Genomic DNA, 20898 nt, shown 5'->3' with positions numbered 1-20898 from the left:
CAACATCACTAGGCAAGTATTAGGTGTAATAATACGGAAAAGCGGGCTAGTTGGTTTTGCTGCATATTGGAACTTTAGCGCACACACACGAGGACACACAAGAAAGAACACACGGACCAGCGCAGACTATCAACTGATTTTTTATTCACCAGGAAACCATCATATATACTCAATTTCCGCCCTCATGAACACTGCGCATGAGCAAATTGGCATCGTACAATTTTTCACAAAAATAAAACCTTTACAAAGGATGACGTAATCTTACATCTTGTTCAACAATTCTATTTCTTTATCATGCAGCAATACTGAAGGGTGACTAACGCACATGTCCTTAAGTCTAGAAATGTGCCACGCCTCCACTATTTCTCTTGTCTTCTGATTGGGGTTTACATACATAACTTCAGTTCTATCAAACAACGGGTTACACGACCTAGAAGAACACCGCGCGCAATGCATAGTCAGATGTGTTTCTGGCCTTCCCTTCAAATTGTTCAAATGCTCTTTTAATCTCACATTCAAGCATCGGCCCGTTTGACCTACATAACAGTGGCCACAATTGAACGGAATTTTATACACTACATTTCTTTTGCATTCTACTACCCGGTGATCTTCACGTTTGGAACATTTAGCACCGATATCATTAGGCCTATCTTCGTACATATTATTCACAGCCGAACACACTCCTCCAACTTTGTTTTTTGCCGAGAATACTACCTTGACGCCATATTCAGCTGCCACCTTCTTAAGTTTATGAGAGAGACCATGCACGTAAGGGATTACTGATATCTTTTTTGATTCTTGGCTCCTTTCCTCCTTCTTCCCAGACTTCATTTTCTTCAATAACCTTTCGCTTGCCGTTAGGAGAACCGAGTTTGGGTATCCAGCCTTTTCCAGCCTTAACTTCTGCTCTAGGAAAGATTCCCTTAATCTGTGCTTGCATGATTTCGTCAGAGCTGAATGAAAACACCCCATTGCGATCCCGTTTTTTATTAACCTTGAATGGGCGGAGCCATATTGTAACAAGGGCTTTTCTGTCCTCGGGGAATACTCCCAGCACAAATGGTCTTTTTCAAAAATAAGCTTTAAGTCTAGGAACTGTAAGCAGTTATTACTGGGCTGTTCAACTGTGAAATTTAGGCCTTTGCCTCTTCTTCTGAATGTATCCAACACACTTGAGGTAACCTCATCCCATTCCTTGTTTAAGCCCAAAATCAAATAATCATCAACATACCTGATTATTTTTATTTTCAAACCCTTGCCTTCCAGTTCCGAATTCACCAACCTGTCTACTTTACTCAAAAAAATTGTGCTTAGCGCAGGGGCTACTTTCGACCCGATACACAACCCCTTTTCTTGACGGAACAATTTATCTTTGAACTTAACAATCGTGCTATCAAGGTACATGCATAGTATTTCCAGAAACTTTTCCAGCGACATCCCACTTCTATTGCGAAAAGACACTTCGTCATTGTCCTGTTCAGTGCACTCTTTTACAGAATCTAACAGAGCATCATGCGGCAAGGAATACTACAGATCTTGAATATCAATACTAAAGCCTCTGTATCCTCCCTGTTCAACATCAGATAGGTAACACACTACCTCCTCAGAATTCTTGATGAAAAATGGGTCATTATGTGACACGGACGCGAGTATCCTTTGCAGAAAGCCAGACACAATAAACTGCCACGAATTGTGTTCTGACACAATTGCTCTGAACGGAACCTCTAACTTATGCGTTTTCGCCGCAAAGAACACTTCCAAAGTAAGACCTTTTTCTTTTTTCATTAGTGACACCATTTTTTCTAATCCATAGTTTTTTAACAATTCGACGGCACGCTTCTTAAGTTCTTGTGGTTTAACTTTTACTTCCTCGAAGCATTTATGCATCACATTCCAAGCCTTACTGGAATACAAGTCGTCCGGCATTACCACAAGATAACCTTCTTTGTCCGACTTTACTACCCTCAATCCCTTAGAGTACAAATAGCGAGCAAGCTTTCCCACAATAGGACGTTGTCTACAATTGCTCCTAGCACTCGCTACGGCTTCTACACATTTTCTAACGCAAGAATCCTTTTCTTCGTCACTCACATTCCTTGAAATGTCCCGCGCCAAAGCAAGTCTGTCGGGTATCCGTAGCGATGGTTCCACGCAGAACTTGGGTCCTAACTTGAGCACCGTTGTCTGCTCTTCATCCACAGGTGTATCTCCTAGAACGAGCACCTTCCCTGGTTCAGCCACTCTTTTCACAGGTGCTGTGTTCTTTTAATAGAAAATATATAGATACGTAATTCTAGAGACCCTAGTTTCTTAAGCTGCGCTGAATATGCGACTGCGCTGAAACTTGTCTTCCTCCGTGCCCTCTGCACGAGCTCATTGTTGTGTTTCGGTTTCGGTTCCGTATTGCACTGTATGAATGCCATGGGGCGCCGCTCTCGCATTCCTCTTTTACCCAGGTGACGTGTAAATAAAAGAGTGTGTGGAGAGTACTCGTTGAGTGCGGACGTTTCTTCTTCTTCGACGCTTGGCGCCAAACCGCGTGTTCGGGCTGGCTGGCGTCCCCGCCGGTCGCGTTGGTCACCGCCGGTCTTCGCCTGCTGCTGCGCCGGTACTACCAGCCCGCAACACAGCACTCATGTTTCCCGACGTATTGCCAGATGGCGTCCATATCTCACGCAGCGCCTCTTCTATCGTCTTTAGACGACATTTGCAGCGAAGCACGCAGATACGCGGCCAATTTTTTTTACTTCTAATCGCAGCGAGATGCCAGACTATTCTGCGTGCGTTTGCGCGACGCATGCGTTCGTGTTCTCGCCATTCCCGCGTCGTGGCCATGCCAGCCCCGACAACGCTTGGCGCCTTTTTGGTGCATCGTCCCTTACAACAGTTCTAGGTGTGCGACGCGGTGTATTCGCGGTAACGATACATGATCCGATCCAGCCTCTCCAAACGTGCGCGCACCGAGGGGTCCATCCCACAGAAAGGAACGCCGAAACGACTCAACAGCGATTGCGTTCACGAGCTGGGCCTGGCACGTCATGCGCACGTCACCTTGCGTGCGCATGACATGTTGATGCGTGTGCGTCATGTAAACCTACGGCTCCGATACTGAAGAGTGCAAGGAAGGGACTTGGCTTGCGAAGGCTACAAGGGCCTATTGGCAAGGGTTTCAAGATCGCCTTCTCGCATCACGGTTTCTCGGATCATAATGAACCAATCTGAAACATTCTTTTGGTAAAACGCTCTACGCTGGGCACGCAGCAACTCCCGGTGTCTAAGTACAATTGCTTATGTCACCTCGTGAGCTGCTTACAAAGAAAACAAGAGCCACGTGCGCACCACATTTTTAAAATTTATTTTGATCGAAACCCACCTTTCCCCTGACGGCACTCCACAGTTTCGCATTCGTTCTCCACCTTCCCGCGGCTGCACAGAGAGACCCCCTTTTTCCTGCCCACCGATACACCCAGGTCTTTAAGGCTCTTCTTTACTTCCTTGGCAGGGGCGTAGCCAGAAATGTTTTTCGGGGGGGGGGGAGGGTTCAACCATACTTTATGTATGCTCGTGCGTGCGTTGTATGTGTGCGTGCCTATATACGCAAGCAAAATCGAAAAATTTCGGGGGGGGGGGGGGTTGAACCCCCCCCCCAACCCCCTCCTTGGCTACGCCCCCGTTCCTTGGGGACACTGGACTGGACAACCGGCTGTACAAGCCACCCGCCGCGTACTGGGCAATGGACGCCACTCTCCTCTTCTTTCTGATTTTCATCTTTACTTCCCTATCCCTATTCCCCTGCAGACGCTGAGACGAGCTTCCATTCCGGTTCACTGCTGCTAGCGGTTATTTTTGCGGTTGTTGGTTGAACTAGAGGGCTAGGTTGAACCCCATAGAGTTTTAAAAGGTCAATATTGCCCGGTAACACGAATAACGGTTTCAAACTGCACTCGAAAGCGAATGTGAGGTTAAATGGTGCTCGTATAGGCGCCGTTTTTGAAAATAGTCATTTATAGGCACCTATTGTGATTTAGGCACGAACCCCCAAAAATAGGCATTTATAGGCACTATAAAAACACTATAAAACCCCTTCTTAACCTCTAATTCATGCTCATATATCAAAGTGGCACGATAGGAATGCAAGGAACAAAATAGGCATTTGCCTATAACCCGGTCTCTAGTCATAACTTTCCATCAGCTCAAGATAACTACACAATTGTTTTTGCTAAATATTCTTGAATAGACAACGAGCTTGAAAATGTCGAATTCAAAAAAAATCATTTTTTTTTTCAGAAAAACGCGTTTTCGAAGGTGGTGACCTACCTTAAGAGGTAGGGGTGGGCTGTTATAATTGCGTACTATGTAATTTTATTGCGGTATCAATTATATGGATAGTCTCGACGGCTTTTTGCCGTCCCCGGCGCCGTCATGTCCAGCATAAAGTCGAAATAATTAGATCCCTCCGCACATGGTATGTTCTACCACGGGTAAAAGCGCGCGCGGGGCGACCATCGCGGCCGAAGCAGAGGTGAAACGAGCCGGCCCATTTCCATCGCTCGGAGAGCACATGCTATAACATTACCCCACTCGACAGGTCTGCCGTCGAAGCACACAGGAAACGCCCCGCCCGTTTTGACGCGAGAGGGGGAAGGGGGATATCGCTCGAGCAGCAACTTTGAACTTTGATTCTAAGGGTGCGGTCGCGATCGCTGGTGCGCGCGCCATCTGAGGAGCCGTCAGCTGGCGGCTGGTATACCCCTTCTACGTGCTGCGCTCTCAACGCGAAGTCACTATGCGGAAAGAGCATCTCTTCCTGGAGCGGCCGTGTTCTCTTACACCAGCGTATTGTAGTTGCGCGATATCGTATACAAAAGAGTTAGCTGCAAGCCTCACTTCGTATAACACTACATTTTTTTGCTATCCCATTCATTGCTTCGCCGTTGCGGGGAAACTGTGACTATCCTTTTGTCATTTTGATTATTCACCATTTTTTAATTCATAAATAACTTCCACTTTTGTGCGTATTATGAGTATAGAACATGCGTTTCATCACTCACAGCAGGGTTACATTCTATATGCTGCACTGTATTAAAACACTCTTACATTGCATGTTAAGATGCGTTTTAAGGGCGAAGCAAGTTAGGCTTTCGGATTGTCGGTGGTGCACCGTCGTCTGCTGTCCATTTGCTTGAGCGCAAGAGAGGGCGGCACTGCCTCAGCGCGCACCGTGTGACACCAGAGCGAACGGGCCGCGTTGACTAAGGAAAAGCTCTTTCTGCGATGAACGCTGAACTGCAAGCTCGCGAGGAACGAGAGCGCGCCCTCGCCCACGAGAGAGAACGCCGATGCAGGCAGCGTATGCCAGCGAGTTTCTTGAAAAAATGTTGCACTGGCTTAGCTCGGCTATGCCAGGAGCGTTAGCAAAGGTTCAGCTAATTATTCTTAGCTTGTCTGATTGTCTGGGATTAGCTTGATTATCATGCTTACTGCTGCTCGAATGGCACACACATGGTATACGTATTATGTGGTACATGTATATTTATTTTGCCAAGCAACTACTTCGCGATCCGATCAGTTAAGCTTCTCCGCTCTTCTGCGCCGTTGACCAACATTTGCGCTCTTCTCCATGGCTATACCACACCGGCAAACGCCAGTCAGAGGCGCTATCAAGCGGCTCCAGCGCAGTGTCAGACGACGAATGCACAGCGAAGGCGAATAGCTGCGCGCGCGCCGGCGCCAATACGTCTGCCACGGCTACGACGTCACTCGTCTGGAAAGCGCGGACCGGCGGCGGCGAGCCGCGCGCGGCAGCGGCGGAGAGCGCGGGAGGTGCCGGCTCCGGTGCGTGACATCACTGATCCTCGCGCATGCGCAGGACGGCTCTTGAGGAGCGACGCGAAACTGGCTCGGCTAGGCCAGTGTAGCTAACGCTACAAGATCGACTGCTCGCGCTGCACAACCGTTCACCGGCCACCCCGTATATATAGGCACTGGATCTTGACCTGCAATGTAGTGCCGCTGGGAGATTTCTCTTCTGCGTAGTTGAGCAATAAACATTCGCAGCCTGCACGTTAACAAAAAGCACATTGCGGGTCTTTGTGTCTAAGCTTTCTTCTGTCTCTAATTGCCCATTAGCAGTGATTTTGCTGTGGGAAACAGCGACGCACACTGCATGCTTTGCTGCTCCACAGGTTTAACATTAGTGGAGCTGGAAGACCCTTCCCTACATGCTTCGCCCCTCCCCAAATTTTAAATGCGAAGCATTTCTTACCGAACCTAAAGCACCTTGAGCGCTTCTATCTACGTATCTATCTATCTAGCCGCCTAGGTCTGGCAGCTCTCGTGATAGCCGCATTAACTTGGTGTAGACCAAACTTCGTGTTGGAGGGTAAGTGGGTTTGACTAATATGACTGTGTGGTCATGACATGAATAACGTGAAAATCCCGCCGCGTACGTCGTCATATCCTTTCTCGAGATGCGGGTGGCACATACTAGTATAAGACGGCCTGCGGGTATGCGCCACAGGAACGGCGAGAACAGGCATTGGTGATTGGCGAAGCTCACTATGGTGTGTCTCTTTTCAGATGCGCTGTGTAAGCGCGCTTTTTCGAAATTATGAGGGCTCAAAGATATCATGTCTTATGTAATTGGAGCCCGTAGAGGTAACGACCGTTCTCAGGGACGTTCCACGTATATTGTCACTAGGGCGGGATAGGGAGGTGTGTCTTAACTCTCCGTATTTGTGCGTGCATATATAGGCACATATACAAGCGCAATATCACAAAGCGCAGAGGGCCACCGCCCCTCCTGGCTACACTTCGGGCACCTGATAGATAAAGGAATTAAATTCATAATGTTAGACATTGTCATAAACATGCGTTCACTTGCTTGTAACGGCCAGGGTGTCGGAACGAAATGTTTTTCGTTTCGGTTTTAGTTTCGTTTCGCCGCAAAAAGTTCCGTTTCGTTTCTGTTCCGGAACGAAAAAAAAAACGTTCCGTAACGGTTCGTAACGGTTTTTTTTCTTTGTATAAAAAAGAAAGTATGAAAAAGGTAAACCAATCATTTAAAAAAAAACATTGGATTTGTGATGTAGTTACTTGCCCTCCTCTTAAGAAAGTGGGACAAGGGTAAAACACGTTCTTCAGAGGAGCGGAAGTAACTGTACCACGAATTCCTATCAACCAGCACAATCCAGTATTAATTTCAAAGTCATAGTATTTATTTTCTCACAAGACAAATACGAATTTTTTTAGTTGGCTTAATTCTTTGTGTCAAGGGAGTGAGCACGATCGCAGAAGTAGCACGCCATTGAGTGCACTGTCTGATGTGCGAGATCGCTGTTCTGATAACAAAGATCGCCAAGCTTGCGTGAAACACGCAGCAAGTCATAGCAAAAGCTAGAAGAGCGTACTTTGTAGAGCCTGTTGCTATCTCTTGGGGGAACTAATACAAGCAAACATGCAACGTACCCACTACGTTATAAATCGTCGCAAGTTTTCTGAAGTAGCGAAGTTCCCACTATGCCATTTTTCTTCATTCTTCGGAGAATCGCGGTACCCGCTACACATCTGTAAGGCGTTATCTGCACTTTGTGCTGTGGCTGATAATGAAGAATTGTGGCTGAGCACTTTGCAGTGGGTGGGAAGGAGTGTTGCGGAATGGGCGCCTCCATTCGATTCCAATTCCATTCCGGGGAATTAGAACTTGCCGCAATTCCATTCCTTTCAATTCCTCGGAATGAAAAAAACTTAGCCCATTGGCACAAAGGGAATGGCCTGGCAGTCCGATTCCATTCCTGTAATTCCTCAACGTAGGAAAGGCATTTTGATAGTTTTATGGAGTTGAGAATGAACGCCCCAGAAAGCTGATGTCATCGAATTCATTAGGAACTGCGAAAGTACGCTTGCAAAAGTAGCTTGGTGACATATCTCGTGTAGTACAACCACCCTACTAATTCCCATAGGGGCAGTTCTCCCGCTACCTATAGTATTTGCGTGGTCAACAAGTTTGAACGAATGGTGGTGTTTCAATATTGTTTAAGCTTAAATCTGTTAATGCTAAAATGACGACATAGCGTATTTTTATGCTGACAAAAGCGCCTTTGCATCGAATACGGAACACTGGGCCGCACTGCCTGTCAGCACTCACGCTTGTCAAGCGCGCCTCGCAAGCATGGATGGGGTGAGGAGAACTTTCTGTGTTCGCCTGTGCACAGGCATGCAATGTCTTCCTTGTCGCAAAGGTTATTTACGTGTGTCAGGTACTAAACTGCTCGTGAGATAAAGATCAAGCTGTGCATAGAGTATTCGCCACTTTCGTGTGAGGGTATCAATGGGAACCAACGGGCAGGGGTAATTTGTTTCTCCCTTCGGTATCTGCTGGGACAATGCATTTGTTTGTACACTAACTTATGCCTCCGTTTGTAGTAGGCGCGTTGCTTATAAATGCACCGTGCTTGTAATCAGCTAAGCCATTTTAAAAATACTGCTTTTGTGTTAACTTGCGAGGCTCTGCCTTACTAACGTTTGAAGCTTGAAAAACACCACGTAGACGAAAACGTCCTCTATTTTCGGAAAAAGATGTAATTCCATTCCCATTCCATTCTTCCGAGCGTTGTCCCCATTCCATTGCGGGGTCGCGGATATGTTGAAGATTCCGGAGTCATTCCAATTCCGGAGTGGTAACTCCGCAACACTGCTGGGAAGCATTAAACCACACTCTTTGCGCTATTAGCATTGTGTGATGACTGGTTGTTATTTTACTCTTCAGCCACGCTATATTACATATGTTAACGCGATTCCTTGCGCGACATGACGCCTGTGTAGAGTATTTTTGCGATGGAGTTATAAGCACCAGCGTGACACTGTGGTGGAAGACCCGACTGCCACGCAGAGGGCGTGGATCCTAGAAATTTGTTTCTCATTTAATTTTTTCTTATGCAACGCGATAGCGGTCACGTACACCGGCGGCTGCGGACAACTATCGAGCCAAAAACGGCTGTTGTGATCTCATAACAGCTTTCGCTGTAACAAACTGCAGCGCCGACAATGCCCTCTCCACTTTGGCCTGCTTGACAGGCACGCAGAAGTCCACTTGCGTTAATATAAACATCTCTGGTTGCCACTGTTCTCGTTTTTCGGACAATTTCAACATATCTTTGCTTTGGATTTCCTGTCTTAGGTACGCGCTAATACTATGCCCTGAGATATGCTCACATTGCATGAGCTCAGTTGTTTCGGATTGCGAAATTTTCTCGTGAACCGAAAAACGATTGAAAAAATTTCGGTTTCACTCCGGAACGAAATAATAAATAACGTTTCGGTTACGTTTTCGTTCCGGTCAAAAATATCGTTTTTTTCGTTTTTCGTTTTCGGTTTTCGTTCCGTTCCGACACTCTGGTAACGGCATCAATACAAGATCTGGAAAACAGCGCAGTATAAGATGCCTATAGAAAAGGAAAACTGGTTATAGTGATTTTCTGTGCTTCTTAATACGCTGGAGATAATCCCTCATCCATCGAGTACGTTCGTGGCTCGGAGGTAAACACGCGCCTTCAGCTCTGCTCCCTGGCCCAGCTTCCTGGTATCTTAAGCCCTCGGAGGTCGCATAACCAATGCACAGCAACCGCGGAAGCACGCAGCTGAAACAAGATAGCGTTTCGGCATTAAAGAAGCAGCGCAAAACAGGTAGAGTGAAACTCAGTCGTCACAAATATAAATGTTATGATAGAGTTATTTGTTCTCAGGCTACTCATGAAACAATCCATCGCGTGTGAGCGCATCTAAGGATCAAAGCTATGGATAGCCAAGGGAGTGCCGACAGATTGGCCGTAGGCTTTCCTTGTGGGTTTGGTAGTTGTTCACTATTCGCAGTGCGTCCGTAGTCACTTATGATGTAGCGTGGCTCGAAGAGCTGCTTACAAAGCGTACAGCGTTCAGTCAGCAGTTAGGCGGATCTGTGCGAATTCCGACTGTCGCCTTCTTTCTTGGTCGGCAGACTCCTTTATTAGGGAATGTCTGTGCCATAGGCGTATCTATGGGGGGGGGGGGAGGGGCACGCGCCCGCTCTCACTGAGAACAGTTAGGGGGGCGCAGGCGCCCCACTTTCCACAATGGTCACTGTCGGACGTGGACTAGCAAACCAGCAAACAGCTGAGGTGAAGCTTTGTTTAAACACAGCAATTACGTAATTGCATACTGGCATTTTTCCGACGCTTTTCCTGTGAAGATTGTCCTCTACGTCACGCGACCACGCACTGTAGGCCCCTAAGCGAACATTTCGCGCCTTGTTCCAGCATCGCAGAAGAGCTGAGCAGGGGCTATGTATTATGTTGTAGCAGTCTGTCATGCCTTTGTTTTCCATCATCGACGACACAAATACGGGCGGGAACCAGTAAACATTTTATGTGCCTATGAAACGCTCTCCCTGTTTTGAAAACTCATTTTCATTCATCGAAAGAAAATAGAATCATCGGTGCTCGATATTCAAGCTGCTGTGAGTCGATGAGGGTGCAGAAGTGCTGAGCGTTTTAATTGGGCTGGCGTAGGAGAGCTAAAAAAATTGGCCGCGTATCCGCGTGCTTCGCTGCAAATGTCGTCCAAAGACAATAGTCTTCTGCCGGCCGTAGTACATGAGTCCTCCTCCTCTGTGTTGAATTGCCGCATCTTGCTCATAGTGTCCCATTCGCAGCGCAGCCCAAAAACACTAGCATTTTCAGCGCACCTTAAGAAACACTAGGGTCTTTAGAATTACGTATCTATGTATTTTTCAGTAAAGGAACACACCACATAATACTTACGTGTTGATGTTGCGCCTCAGATATGCGTAACATTTGCTTTTTGATCGACAATGTTCACAAGATGGCTGGGCGTTCAGCAAGTGGTTAAACTTTGGCCGGGTGGCTAAATCCGGTGACAGACAAACAGAAAGACTGACAGACAGATCAAATTTCTGTGTGTAAGTTCCTCAAGACTATCGTCTTTAAAACATTTCCCCTTTAGTCTCCGATTAACTTGCCTAACTGATCATATGGTATCTTGCAGCGAGTGGGGCGGCTTGCAACAAGGCGACGAATACGGCTCGAGCAGATCGGGAAGCCCAGCTTTCTAGGTTGCCCTGCAGCTGCCGGACCAGGAAAACGGTCAAGGTCCAAAGTTTTCTGGAGTAAGGAGACTGAATATACAGCCGGGTGTTCGTCTTGATTAATGTATGATTGACTTGTACAGCGTAAAACACAGCAGGGACGGCAAAAAAGCACACACGCGCAGCTCTGTTTCTCTCATCAAGGAGTCGCTCACATACGCGAACAAACAGCGCGACATAGTTATACTGCAAGTGAAAACATTCATTAGAGTCACATAAATCCATCTCGCCAGCTGCTATAAGTAACCGCTGCCAATGTGATTGGCGGGCAGCCTTCATGAATGACATTCGGAAACGGACACTGTCCGGCTATTCCAACAATGTATAAGTATTGTTCAGCATAGTAATGCGCTGTTTAGTGCGTGCACGTCACGTCATGTCACCGCCACGAAGTTTCGGAGATTTGTGACGTCGCCTAACAAGCAGGCGATTTTATGGCACGCCATATATTGACGAGTGGCGAAGAACAAATGCGCAAAAGTGTGCTGAATTGAAAATATTCCATTCTCTAATTTTTTATGTAGTCGTGCATAAGTGGTCGATACGCGATGGATCATTTTCGCATCAATTGTTGCATCGCCTTACGAGCCAATGCTGTGTACACGACCCGTAAAATGCTGACTAATCATAAAGAGCTAACCACCAATGCTGAAGGAAACAACGCGGGGTAGTTTAAAGGTATAATCGCTCACACTTTAGAGCTCAGCTCTTCGGCGCCCGTTCCTGCGCTTAGTGGCGTCGCTATCGTCGTCGGTGGCGTAGCGAATAGACATAAGAAAGTAACCGATATACATGAAAAAATAAAAAAAATACCCAGGATGGCATGCGATTTCAACCCGGGCCCTCTGCGTGGAAGTCGAGTATTCTACCACAGAACCACGCTGGAGCTCGAACCACACTTGCAAAAAACCTTAGATAGGCGTCATGTCGGCAACGAATCTCATGAATCTATGTATAGCGTGGCAGAAGAGTAAAATAACAAGCCGTGATCACACAATGCGAATATCGCAACGAGTGTGCAGTTTAATGCTTCCCACCCACTGAAAAGTGCTCAGTCATAATTCTTCATCTCATCAGCCACATGCCGCATCAACAAAGTGCACATAGTACCCTACAGATGTGTAGCGGGTGCCTTGCTTATCCGCAGAAAGACGAATGATGGCATAGTGGGTGCTGTCCTACTTCATAAAATTATGATTTATGGCGTAGTCGATACCTTGCCCCAACACGCAGGTGCACTCCGAATGCGCATTAGGCCGTATCGTAATCGTCGGTGATTTTTTTTCAAGTAAAATTTTTGGTCACGCCGTTAACATTGGCATATTTACGTTTAGGTGCCGCAGAGACCTGTAAGCAATGCCGCAAATGCAAATACGGCGAGTATAAAAATGTACAACGCGTCTATTACCCCAAATTTTTACATTTTTAAAGGAAAGTTGCGGTTCCCAAGTTAGCAACAATACTAATATAATAATCGTAATAATAATAACAACGCACTAGAAACACTCCTCAGAACTACCTGCCAGCATATGCAGGAACGCCACCTACGCTCACCGATATAGAGGGCATAAAGGCTGACTTCACTATGGCAGAATTCTTAGCAGCAATTGATCAATCGAAGCCGTGCAAGGCACCAGGAGTGTATGGTATACCTTATGAACTTTACAAAAACACGGAAGGCAAGCTTCTACTTGTGTTGATGGAGGTCATAAACAAACCTTCGTCTACGGGAGCCATTCCTGGCTCTTGGCGGCATGAGGAAATGGTTCCAATTCCCAAAGCAGGAAAGGCTCCAGGCGATATGGCCCACATGCATGCGATAGCTCTCAGCTCAATGTTGGGCAAACTGACAGGGCGTAGCCTCGCGACACGCATCACGTGGTGGCACGAGAGATACTCCTGGTATCATCCTGGCTAAATCGCGTTCCGTCCGCATCTGGCCACTGAGGATGGCCTTGCCCCTCTCGTCCGTAGTTCTCGCTAGAGGCCGCTCTTGACGGATTCGCACCATTCTGTCCGTGGACATTCGCAAAGCATATGACCATGTTATCTATGATGCTGCTGTGAAAATTCTCCACTGGTTCCTATTGCCCGGTCGAGGCTGCAAATTCGTCAAAGCCTTTCTCCACGATCGCACCTTCTCCATCGACCTAGATGGGCAACCAGTTAGTTCGTCTCGAATAGAGGTGTGCCACAGGGATCTGTGCTCGCTCCAGTTCTCTTTAACGCTCTCCTCTTCCAATGGCATGGAAGCTGGCGACGACACAGCTCGAAAATAAATCATGTACGCACATGACATTACCCTTTGGTGAGCGCATCCTGAAATCGACCGCCAAGAAGAAGCTTTGCAAGAGGCCCTCGACATAACTCATAACTGGTGCACCCAGATAGGGCTTCAAATCTCTAATGAAAAAAGACATTTATGTAAATTGCCAACAAGTATGGGCGTCATCTACTGGGATTCTGGCCTCAGCAGTGTATTTTGTATCAGCAGCAACTACATGAGCCTTCAAACCTCCGCATACATGGCCTGGAAATTGCTGCCACTGGATGTGCAGGACCTTTGGTCAGGAATGCAAAACAACAGGCTTCAGAATTAATACATTTCATACGTCTGATCGCGAAGAAATGTGGTGGCGCTAACACTAACATGGTTCGCCTCCTTGTCCGTTTTATATTGCAACGAACGCTCGTCTACCGCGCCCAGTTTCATCATCTGGTGGTGGGCGAATGGGCTCGCCGGGAGGCGATTAACCACGAAGCCATGCGGCTCTGCCACGTGTCATTCCAAACGAGTAACCGACAAAAAATATTAAAATCACAGCATATCCACGGAGTGAATGATGATGAGTGGGCGAAGCTGCGGAGGTTCATCGGTAAACCGTGAATCTTCCGTGAATTCTGCCCAGTACATCATCACCGACGTGAGATCGGGCGCGTTTATACTAAAGGTTCGATGAATTATGACAACTTGCAGCTCACTTTAATCTTACATGTACGCTGTGACTTTTCATTGTTTAGAAAACCATTGCTTTAGAAAACATCTGGCGTCTTTCGTTAAGCAGCTGGCGTCTTTTCGTTTTGCTTTAGAAACATCTGGCGTTCTTTCGTTTTGCTTTTAGAAAACATCTGGCGTCTTTCGTTGGTTTATTTCATCAATCAACGGCGTTTTGAACAAAATTTTTATTGTTTAATCACGCACAGGAGAAATCTCACCAGGCACTACCTTGGAGGTAAACAATGGCTGCTAATGGGAATGAGAGACAGAAGAAGTCGGCTTTTAGCTAACACTTACACTTCTACTTCTACTAACGTTTCCTACTGGAACATGCCAATGGCTGCTAATGGGGAATGAGAGACAGAAGAATTCGGCTTTTAGTTAACGCGCACGCTGCGAATTTTTTATTGTTCAACAACGCACAGGAAAAATCTCCCACCGGCACCACCTTGTAGGTCAAGATCTGGTACTAGCGTTACGACTGGTTACGCACTACTACGACTACGAGGGACGAACGGGTGCCGCCTTAAGGAGCTTCGCCCCTAAAAGAAACAGCGCTAGTCCTCGTCGGTTACTCGTCCTTGTGTGGTTCACGCGCTGTTCATGTCGTCAAGCGAATCGTTCTGCCAGCTGTCAGTAGCCACGGGTGCGTTAAAGCAGCTAATATCATTGCATGCAACATTGATTCCGAAAAACATATATTGCGTGATCGGATCGTCAAAGAACTAGCGTACGAGTATGCGTTCTGAGAACTTCGGTCTCCAATTGCTTCCAGCTTGTACTAAGACGCGCAAAACTCAAACACAGCGAGGCTGATCGGCGCCAAGTTCAAGCTCGCTGCAGCCACGTTCTGCCTAGATAAAGCTAAGTTCAGCCTCGTTACAGCCATAAATAAGCATGACACCGATCAGCTTCGCTGTGTATCGGCTTATCGCAAGCTTGAAGCCATTTTTTCTGCTCAAATCTTGCCGCGGAAGTTGGCGGCTAGACTGAGTATAGTGCTTTGTTTTCAGCTTATGAACATTTAGTGCCATAGCAGCAATCGTTGTTGGCCTAGTGTGTTAAGCATACTTGAAATTAAAAGGTTGCGAGAAACAAAGGCACGTTCACAGGGAAGGGTACAGGGACGAGCGCTCTTGTCCCCGTACTCTTCCTAGCGAACGTGTCGGTTTCGCGGAACGTTTCAATTTCAAATTTAGTGCCTCGTGCTGCTAGTACTTGAATCGTTAAAATACTCTTTCCGATTGGTCGTTTTTGAATGTTTGCTAAACCCTACATTCGCATTGCCTCTACATGAATACAGCGTGTTTTTGGATATTTCAACTACCGATGTCATTGAAAAAATTGGAAACATGGGGCTGAATGTAAAGACAAACATCGGTTGATCAAAAATGGTCACACAAGCCACTATCAGGCAGAGAAATAGAAAATGAAGATAATTTAATGGTCCACTGGGGGAAAACTTGCAAACTGTTTTCGAGTCAGCGCGGTTTATTTCTTTCCTGCATCCCGATTCTGCGCACTGCATCCCGTGCGCTGGGCGTGATGGTTGTCTGACATCGAAAAGAGAAAACATATTTAGCGTTACAAACAAATAGCTTGTTATTTTTAGTACAGTGTGCACCGCTTAGCAGAAAAATGTATCCGTGATGTCTTTTTTGTAATTACAGAAAGCAGTTCGAAGTGGTTCGCTAAAGTTCGTAACACTTTATACATGATGTCTTTTTGTTATTAAAAAAACTGGCTCGAGATGGCTGACTAATAATTTGTAACAAATGGGAAAAGTTGCGAGTGCGGGGAAGAACTCTTTCGTGCTGCGCGTTTCCGATCGGTACTATTCTCTCTCCTTTCTATTTTGCAGGTGCTTTCGGCCGGCGCCGGAAGTCCGGTTCTGATATCATCGACTGCTAAATGGCGGTCGCAGGACACTGCCACTCCACATTACAGCCATGGCTATCTCCAGCTACCTGCTTCCTCTTCGCTACGAATTTCCGAAGTAGACTTGAGACAAAATAAAACGTCACGCCTTTGACGGCCGTGACGCGAGGAACACAGGACGTTTCCGTAGCTGAGGTGTTGTGCGCGATTGACGTTTGCGGTTGCTCACGTGTACGTCCTGCAACTTCTTTGACATGTGGCTAATGTAGAGCGCGCGTATTGTGATGCACAGGTTAAACCACTAACTTGCTCATTTTATTGGGGCCCGGAACAGTGTTTAGCCATCTGACGGGACGGGCGTGTGTTCAGCAGAAGCTGACATATTGGCACTGCCGACTTAGACCATCCCAACAGTGTTTTAGGTGTGTGCGCGCTGCTGTGTGATTTTGCTCATGAGAGAACAGTGATCGCAGACACGACTACTACGGACCGCTGCAGTGTGTGCGCACATAACGGCTACACATTGTCTTTCAAGGACTGTGGCTTCTGAAATCAAGCAGTCAATGCCTTTGAAGCAATGCCGACAAGAAAAAAAGGTCACAAAAGCCTCGCTTCATTCCTCCTCCAAAACCTATGTATACAAATGGAAAGCCAACGTTACTGTGATGTGTATCCGTTTCCAACGCAGGGCTGAAGGTCTGGGGCCTATAATACGTGCGGCTGCGCTAAATAAGGTCACATGTGCTACGTTTCATTGCTCACTCCCTTGTGCGTGTATTTTTGTTCTTTTCAGCAGTCTGTGACGCTACAATTTCAGCGTCAACCTCGTAATATGTGACAACCACTATCAAGGACTTCATTATAAATACGACATTTCCACTTGAAGAACTCTGTTTACTGTCACGCGCGTTCAGCCCATTACTTGTTTTGTGAACGAAATCTACGTAGCGAAGGTGACAGAAAGTAGAACCTTGAGCGTCTGCACACGTTGATGTAACCGTACGTTCACATTAACATGGATTTTGCTAACGCAAGCTGTAGTGGCGCCACTGCGAGCACTTTGATCGCCTTCACGACAGAGACGACGCTTTGTCCTGGTAGTTCAATATGGTTCGGGCAATTCAGTGCGTTTCTGACATTGACCTTTCTAGTCCAGTAACCTTTTCTGTTATGCTAGCGTTGTGCGTGCCAAAGCGACCATAGGATTAGGAAGCAAGCCGTAGTGGGTGAGTCCAGAACAACGTTTTCGACATTAATTCTAAGTACACAGCCTTTATTTTATTCTAGCCAATCTAAATGGCATAAATTATACTCAATATTAGAAAATAAAACCTGCAGATGATACTATGAAATATTTGCTACCAGCCTTCGCAAAAGAAAGATTGCTGGTAATTTCAGCGACGTAGCCTTCCTAAAGCAAATTGATAAATTCTGTGCGAAGACAGGACCAGCAACATAGTTTACTAAACAGACATCTGAGAGCCTGTTTTACAGCGCAAGCTGTTGAGATCACAGCAGCCGATTTTAGTGGCATAGTTGTCCGCCGACGCTGGAATCAGTAACAGTCATCGCGCACAAGAGAAAACACGCTTTGAATGGGATTTCTACCCAGGCACTCTACGTGCCTGTCGAGCCTTCTACCACCGAGCCATGCCTGTGCTTGAAACTCCTCAAAAAGACCATACAGGGTTCACGTCGAGCAAGGAATCGCGTTCAGAGATGTAATACAGCGTGGCAGAACAGTGGAATAGCACCACGCGTCACACATTGGGAATCGCGTCACGAGTGGGTGGTTAAAAGCTTCCCACCCATTACAAAGGACTCCGCCAGAAGCCTTCATCGTCATCAGCATTAACAAAGTGCATGTAATGCCTTACAGACGCGTAGTGGGCACCTCGCTTCATCGAAAAAAAATGATCAATAATAGTTACTTCGCAAACTTACGATGATTGCAGTAGTCGCCCCAAGAGTGTTTACAATGGGCTCTAGAAAGGCCGCTCCTCTGTTGTGACTGTGCTTCGTGTTCGGCGCGGGCGGGGCCGAACACGAAGCACAGTCACAACAGAGGAGCGGCCTTTCTTTCTTTTACATGGTCTTCGTTGTACTTAACCATTTTAACGTGATATCGTTAAACAGATTGTTTCGCAGAAATTCCGGCACCGGCGTTGCCGTCGTTGGCTGAGAGCAAAAAGTCGGCAGTGTCCACAAGCGAAAATTAGAGCGAGATACAATTAAATAAATAATAAAAATATTCGGTTCGAGCAGGAATCAAACCCGGGCCTTCTGTGTGGCAAGTAGGAGCTCTATCCATTTTCAAAGGTGCGCTTAGTGAACACAAACGACACAAACGAAAAAGTACAGGACATAAGGCAACGAGCGCTCGTTGCCTTATGTCCTGTACTTTTTCGTTTGTGTCGTTGGTGTTCACTAAGCGCACCTTTGAAGATGAATCAACACCAACTAGCCCACCTTATAGCTCTTCTCAGGACCTCTATCGCAGAGTCACGGAAGTCCTTCAAGCTGTTCGAAAAAAAAAATCAAACGCGAATGTCATGTTGTGCGAGGAAGGTACTTTGCGCATGTAATAACGCGTGGAAGAAGCTTAGAATTGCACCTGGCGTCAAAGCGTGCGAATTGCGCAGCGAGCGGGTCGTTAGAAATGCTCCCACCTTCCCGAAGGGAATCGTGAATGCATTTCTTGCGCCGAGAGTACACGTCAAAGTAATTTTAATGGCGTAAAATAATGACGACACGAGGATCTGCCATCGCTTTGAGAGGCGCCCAGCCAGCGAACGGTCGAGAGTGAGGCGCGCGCTTCACTCCATTTATATATACGTGCGAGCGAGCGGACGGGAGAGTGGGGCGCAGGGAGGAGAGAGAGCGAACGGCGACAGAAGGTGCGGCGAAGCACTGCACCTACCCCTCCTACACTCTCTCCACCCTCACACGCGCCCTCACACGCCAGCGGAGAGGAGGAGAGGAGCGCCCTCACACGCCAGAGCGCGCTCCTCCTCTCCACTCACTCTCCGCTACTCCGCCCGCACCACCTGCTCCGGTTGCTAGGGGCGAGGATAAGCGCGCGCGCGCGCAGCTGTTGCTATGGGAGAGGGAGTGAGAGCGGAGAGATAACACCTGCCGGCGCGCGGACACCGACAGACGCCTGACATGCCCCGACTAAGAAATGCATTCGCATTTAAAAGGCCACCGACTACAATTTGCGCACCCAAAATTAATCAGCAATGTCACCAACAGCATCAACAATGTGTGCAGCTGTTGATGCACTATGGAGTACACTCTACGCGCACTTACGGATGCTTAGTGGGTGCATCACTAATTCGCAAAAGGAAGACTTATGGCACAGTGGGCTCTTCGCAACTGTACGCGTAGTAGGCATTCTAGGGTGGTATGGAATGACCCAGAAGCGAAGCCAGTCTACCGGTGTTGAAGGCGATGCCAACGGGGCCCGATTTTGCAACCGCATTTTACTCGTGAAGGCGAAGCTCAAGCGTCCTCCAACTTTTGTTTACAGTGTTGCTCTGACAGCTCCAAGGGTGTCTTGAGGCGAACTTGTTGTTTAGTTGTCTAAGTACCAAGATCCGGAGAACTGCCCGGAAAAAAAGGAAAACGACGCACACACACAGGCAAGACCCCCAATGGAGGGGTCTGCCCCCTCCCACTAAACCCTCTCTCTACGAGACATGTGCTCATCGCTGCTTTGTAGGGATGTGTTTTAGAGCGAAGGTTCTTATACGCCACCTTTTAACGCGAGAGCGTTAAAGAGCTCGTTTAGCAGAAATTTCGGTGTCGGCGTTGCTGGTTGTGAGCGAAGAATCAGCGTTGTCCGTGAGCGAAAGATCGAGATATGTGCAAATAAATAAATAATAAAAAACTTTGATTCGCGTGGACATCGAACCCAGGCATTCTGGTGGCAAGCAGGTTCTCTACCACATGGCCATGCCAGTGCTTCAAACTCTTGTGCTTCTTGAGGACCACCGGACTTCACGAGCGCCTGCGAACTAGCAGCGCGAGTTCGTGTTGTGTAGATTCAAGCTAACTGTTCATCCATCTCTTTCTTAATCTTCTTCTCTACCCTTTCCTTTCTATTACTCCCCCACCCCAAGTGTAGGGTAGCCAACCGAGCCAAAGCTTGGTTAACCTCCCTGCCTTTCCTCTTCGTATCTCTCTCTTTCGAAAAAAATTACACATGATCTCCCCCTACGGGCAACTATGGTGGGATGCGAAAGCATCGCGGGGGGTGCGCATCGAGTTTCCGTTTCTCTGATGTGACTTATGAGACGGTGGTTGTCGATGCGTTTGAATTACCGCTTGCCTACGCTGACGTTTACGTTCGACTTCCCGAGCCTTCCTCTGCTCCGCGGCGGTAGCACAGCCACTGCAACTAGCGCCGACGTTGACGTTGTTGATGTCATTTCGCACACCATTACAGAGAGAGAATGACAGAAGCACAGCGAACGCGCGCTTTCGCAGTCTCGCAGCTTCGAGATTCGTTTGCCGGCGTTCCCGTTTACGTTCAGCTTCGCGAGCGTCCATAGCGCCGTGCGAAGGAGAGTGCAACGCTTGCCGGCGTTGCCGTTTACGAGCGTGCATAGCGCCGTTGCGAAGGGGTGTGCAACTCTTGTCGGCAAGCCGTTTACGTTCAGTTTCGCAAGCGTCCATAGCGCCGTTGCGAAGGAGACTGCAACGCTTGCCGGCGTTGCCGTTTACGAGCGTGCATAGCGCCGTTGCGAAGGGATGTGCAACTCTTGCCGGCAAGCCGTTTACGTTCAGCTTCGCAAGCGTCCATAGCGCCGTTGCGAAGGAGACTGCAACGCTTGCCGGCGTTGCCGTTTACGAGCGTGCATAGGGCCGTTGCGAAGGGGTG

General features: G+C 47.5%; 1 protein-coding gene across 1 annotated transcript in view; it reads left to right on the top strand.

Moving 5' to 3' along the window:
• The window catches only part of LOC119395174 (nucleolar and coiled-body phosphoprotein 1), a 675420-nt gene extending 657523 nt beyond the window's left edge, over positions 1-17897 (top strand). The window contains exon 18 of the mRNA XM_049416108.1: positions 16000-17897. Within this exon, the coding sequence (XP_049272065.1) occupies positions 16000-16049 (50 nt within the window). The 3' untranslated portion in view covers positions 16050-17897. The remainder of the gene's footprint in view (positions 1-15999) is intronic.
• The last annotated feature ends 3001 nt before the right edge of the window (positions 17898-20898 follow it).

Source organism: Rhipicephalus sanguineus, chromosome 5 (assembly GCF_013339695.2).
Source record: "Rhipicephalus sanguineus isolate Rsan-2018 chromosome 5, BIME_Rsan_1.4, whole genome shotgun sequence".
In the NCBI taxonomy this organism is placed as follows: Eukaryota; Metazoa; Arthropoda; class Arachnida; order Ixodida; family Ixodidae; genus Rhipicephalus; species Rhipicephalus sanguineus.
This window is presented reverse-complemented; position numbering and strand designations above follow the sequence as displayed.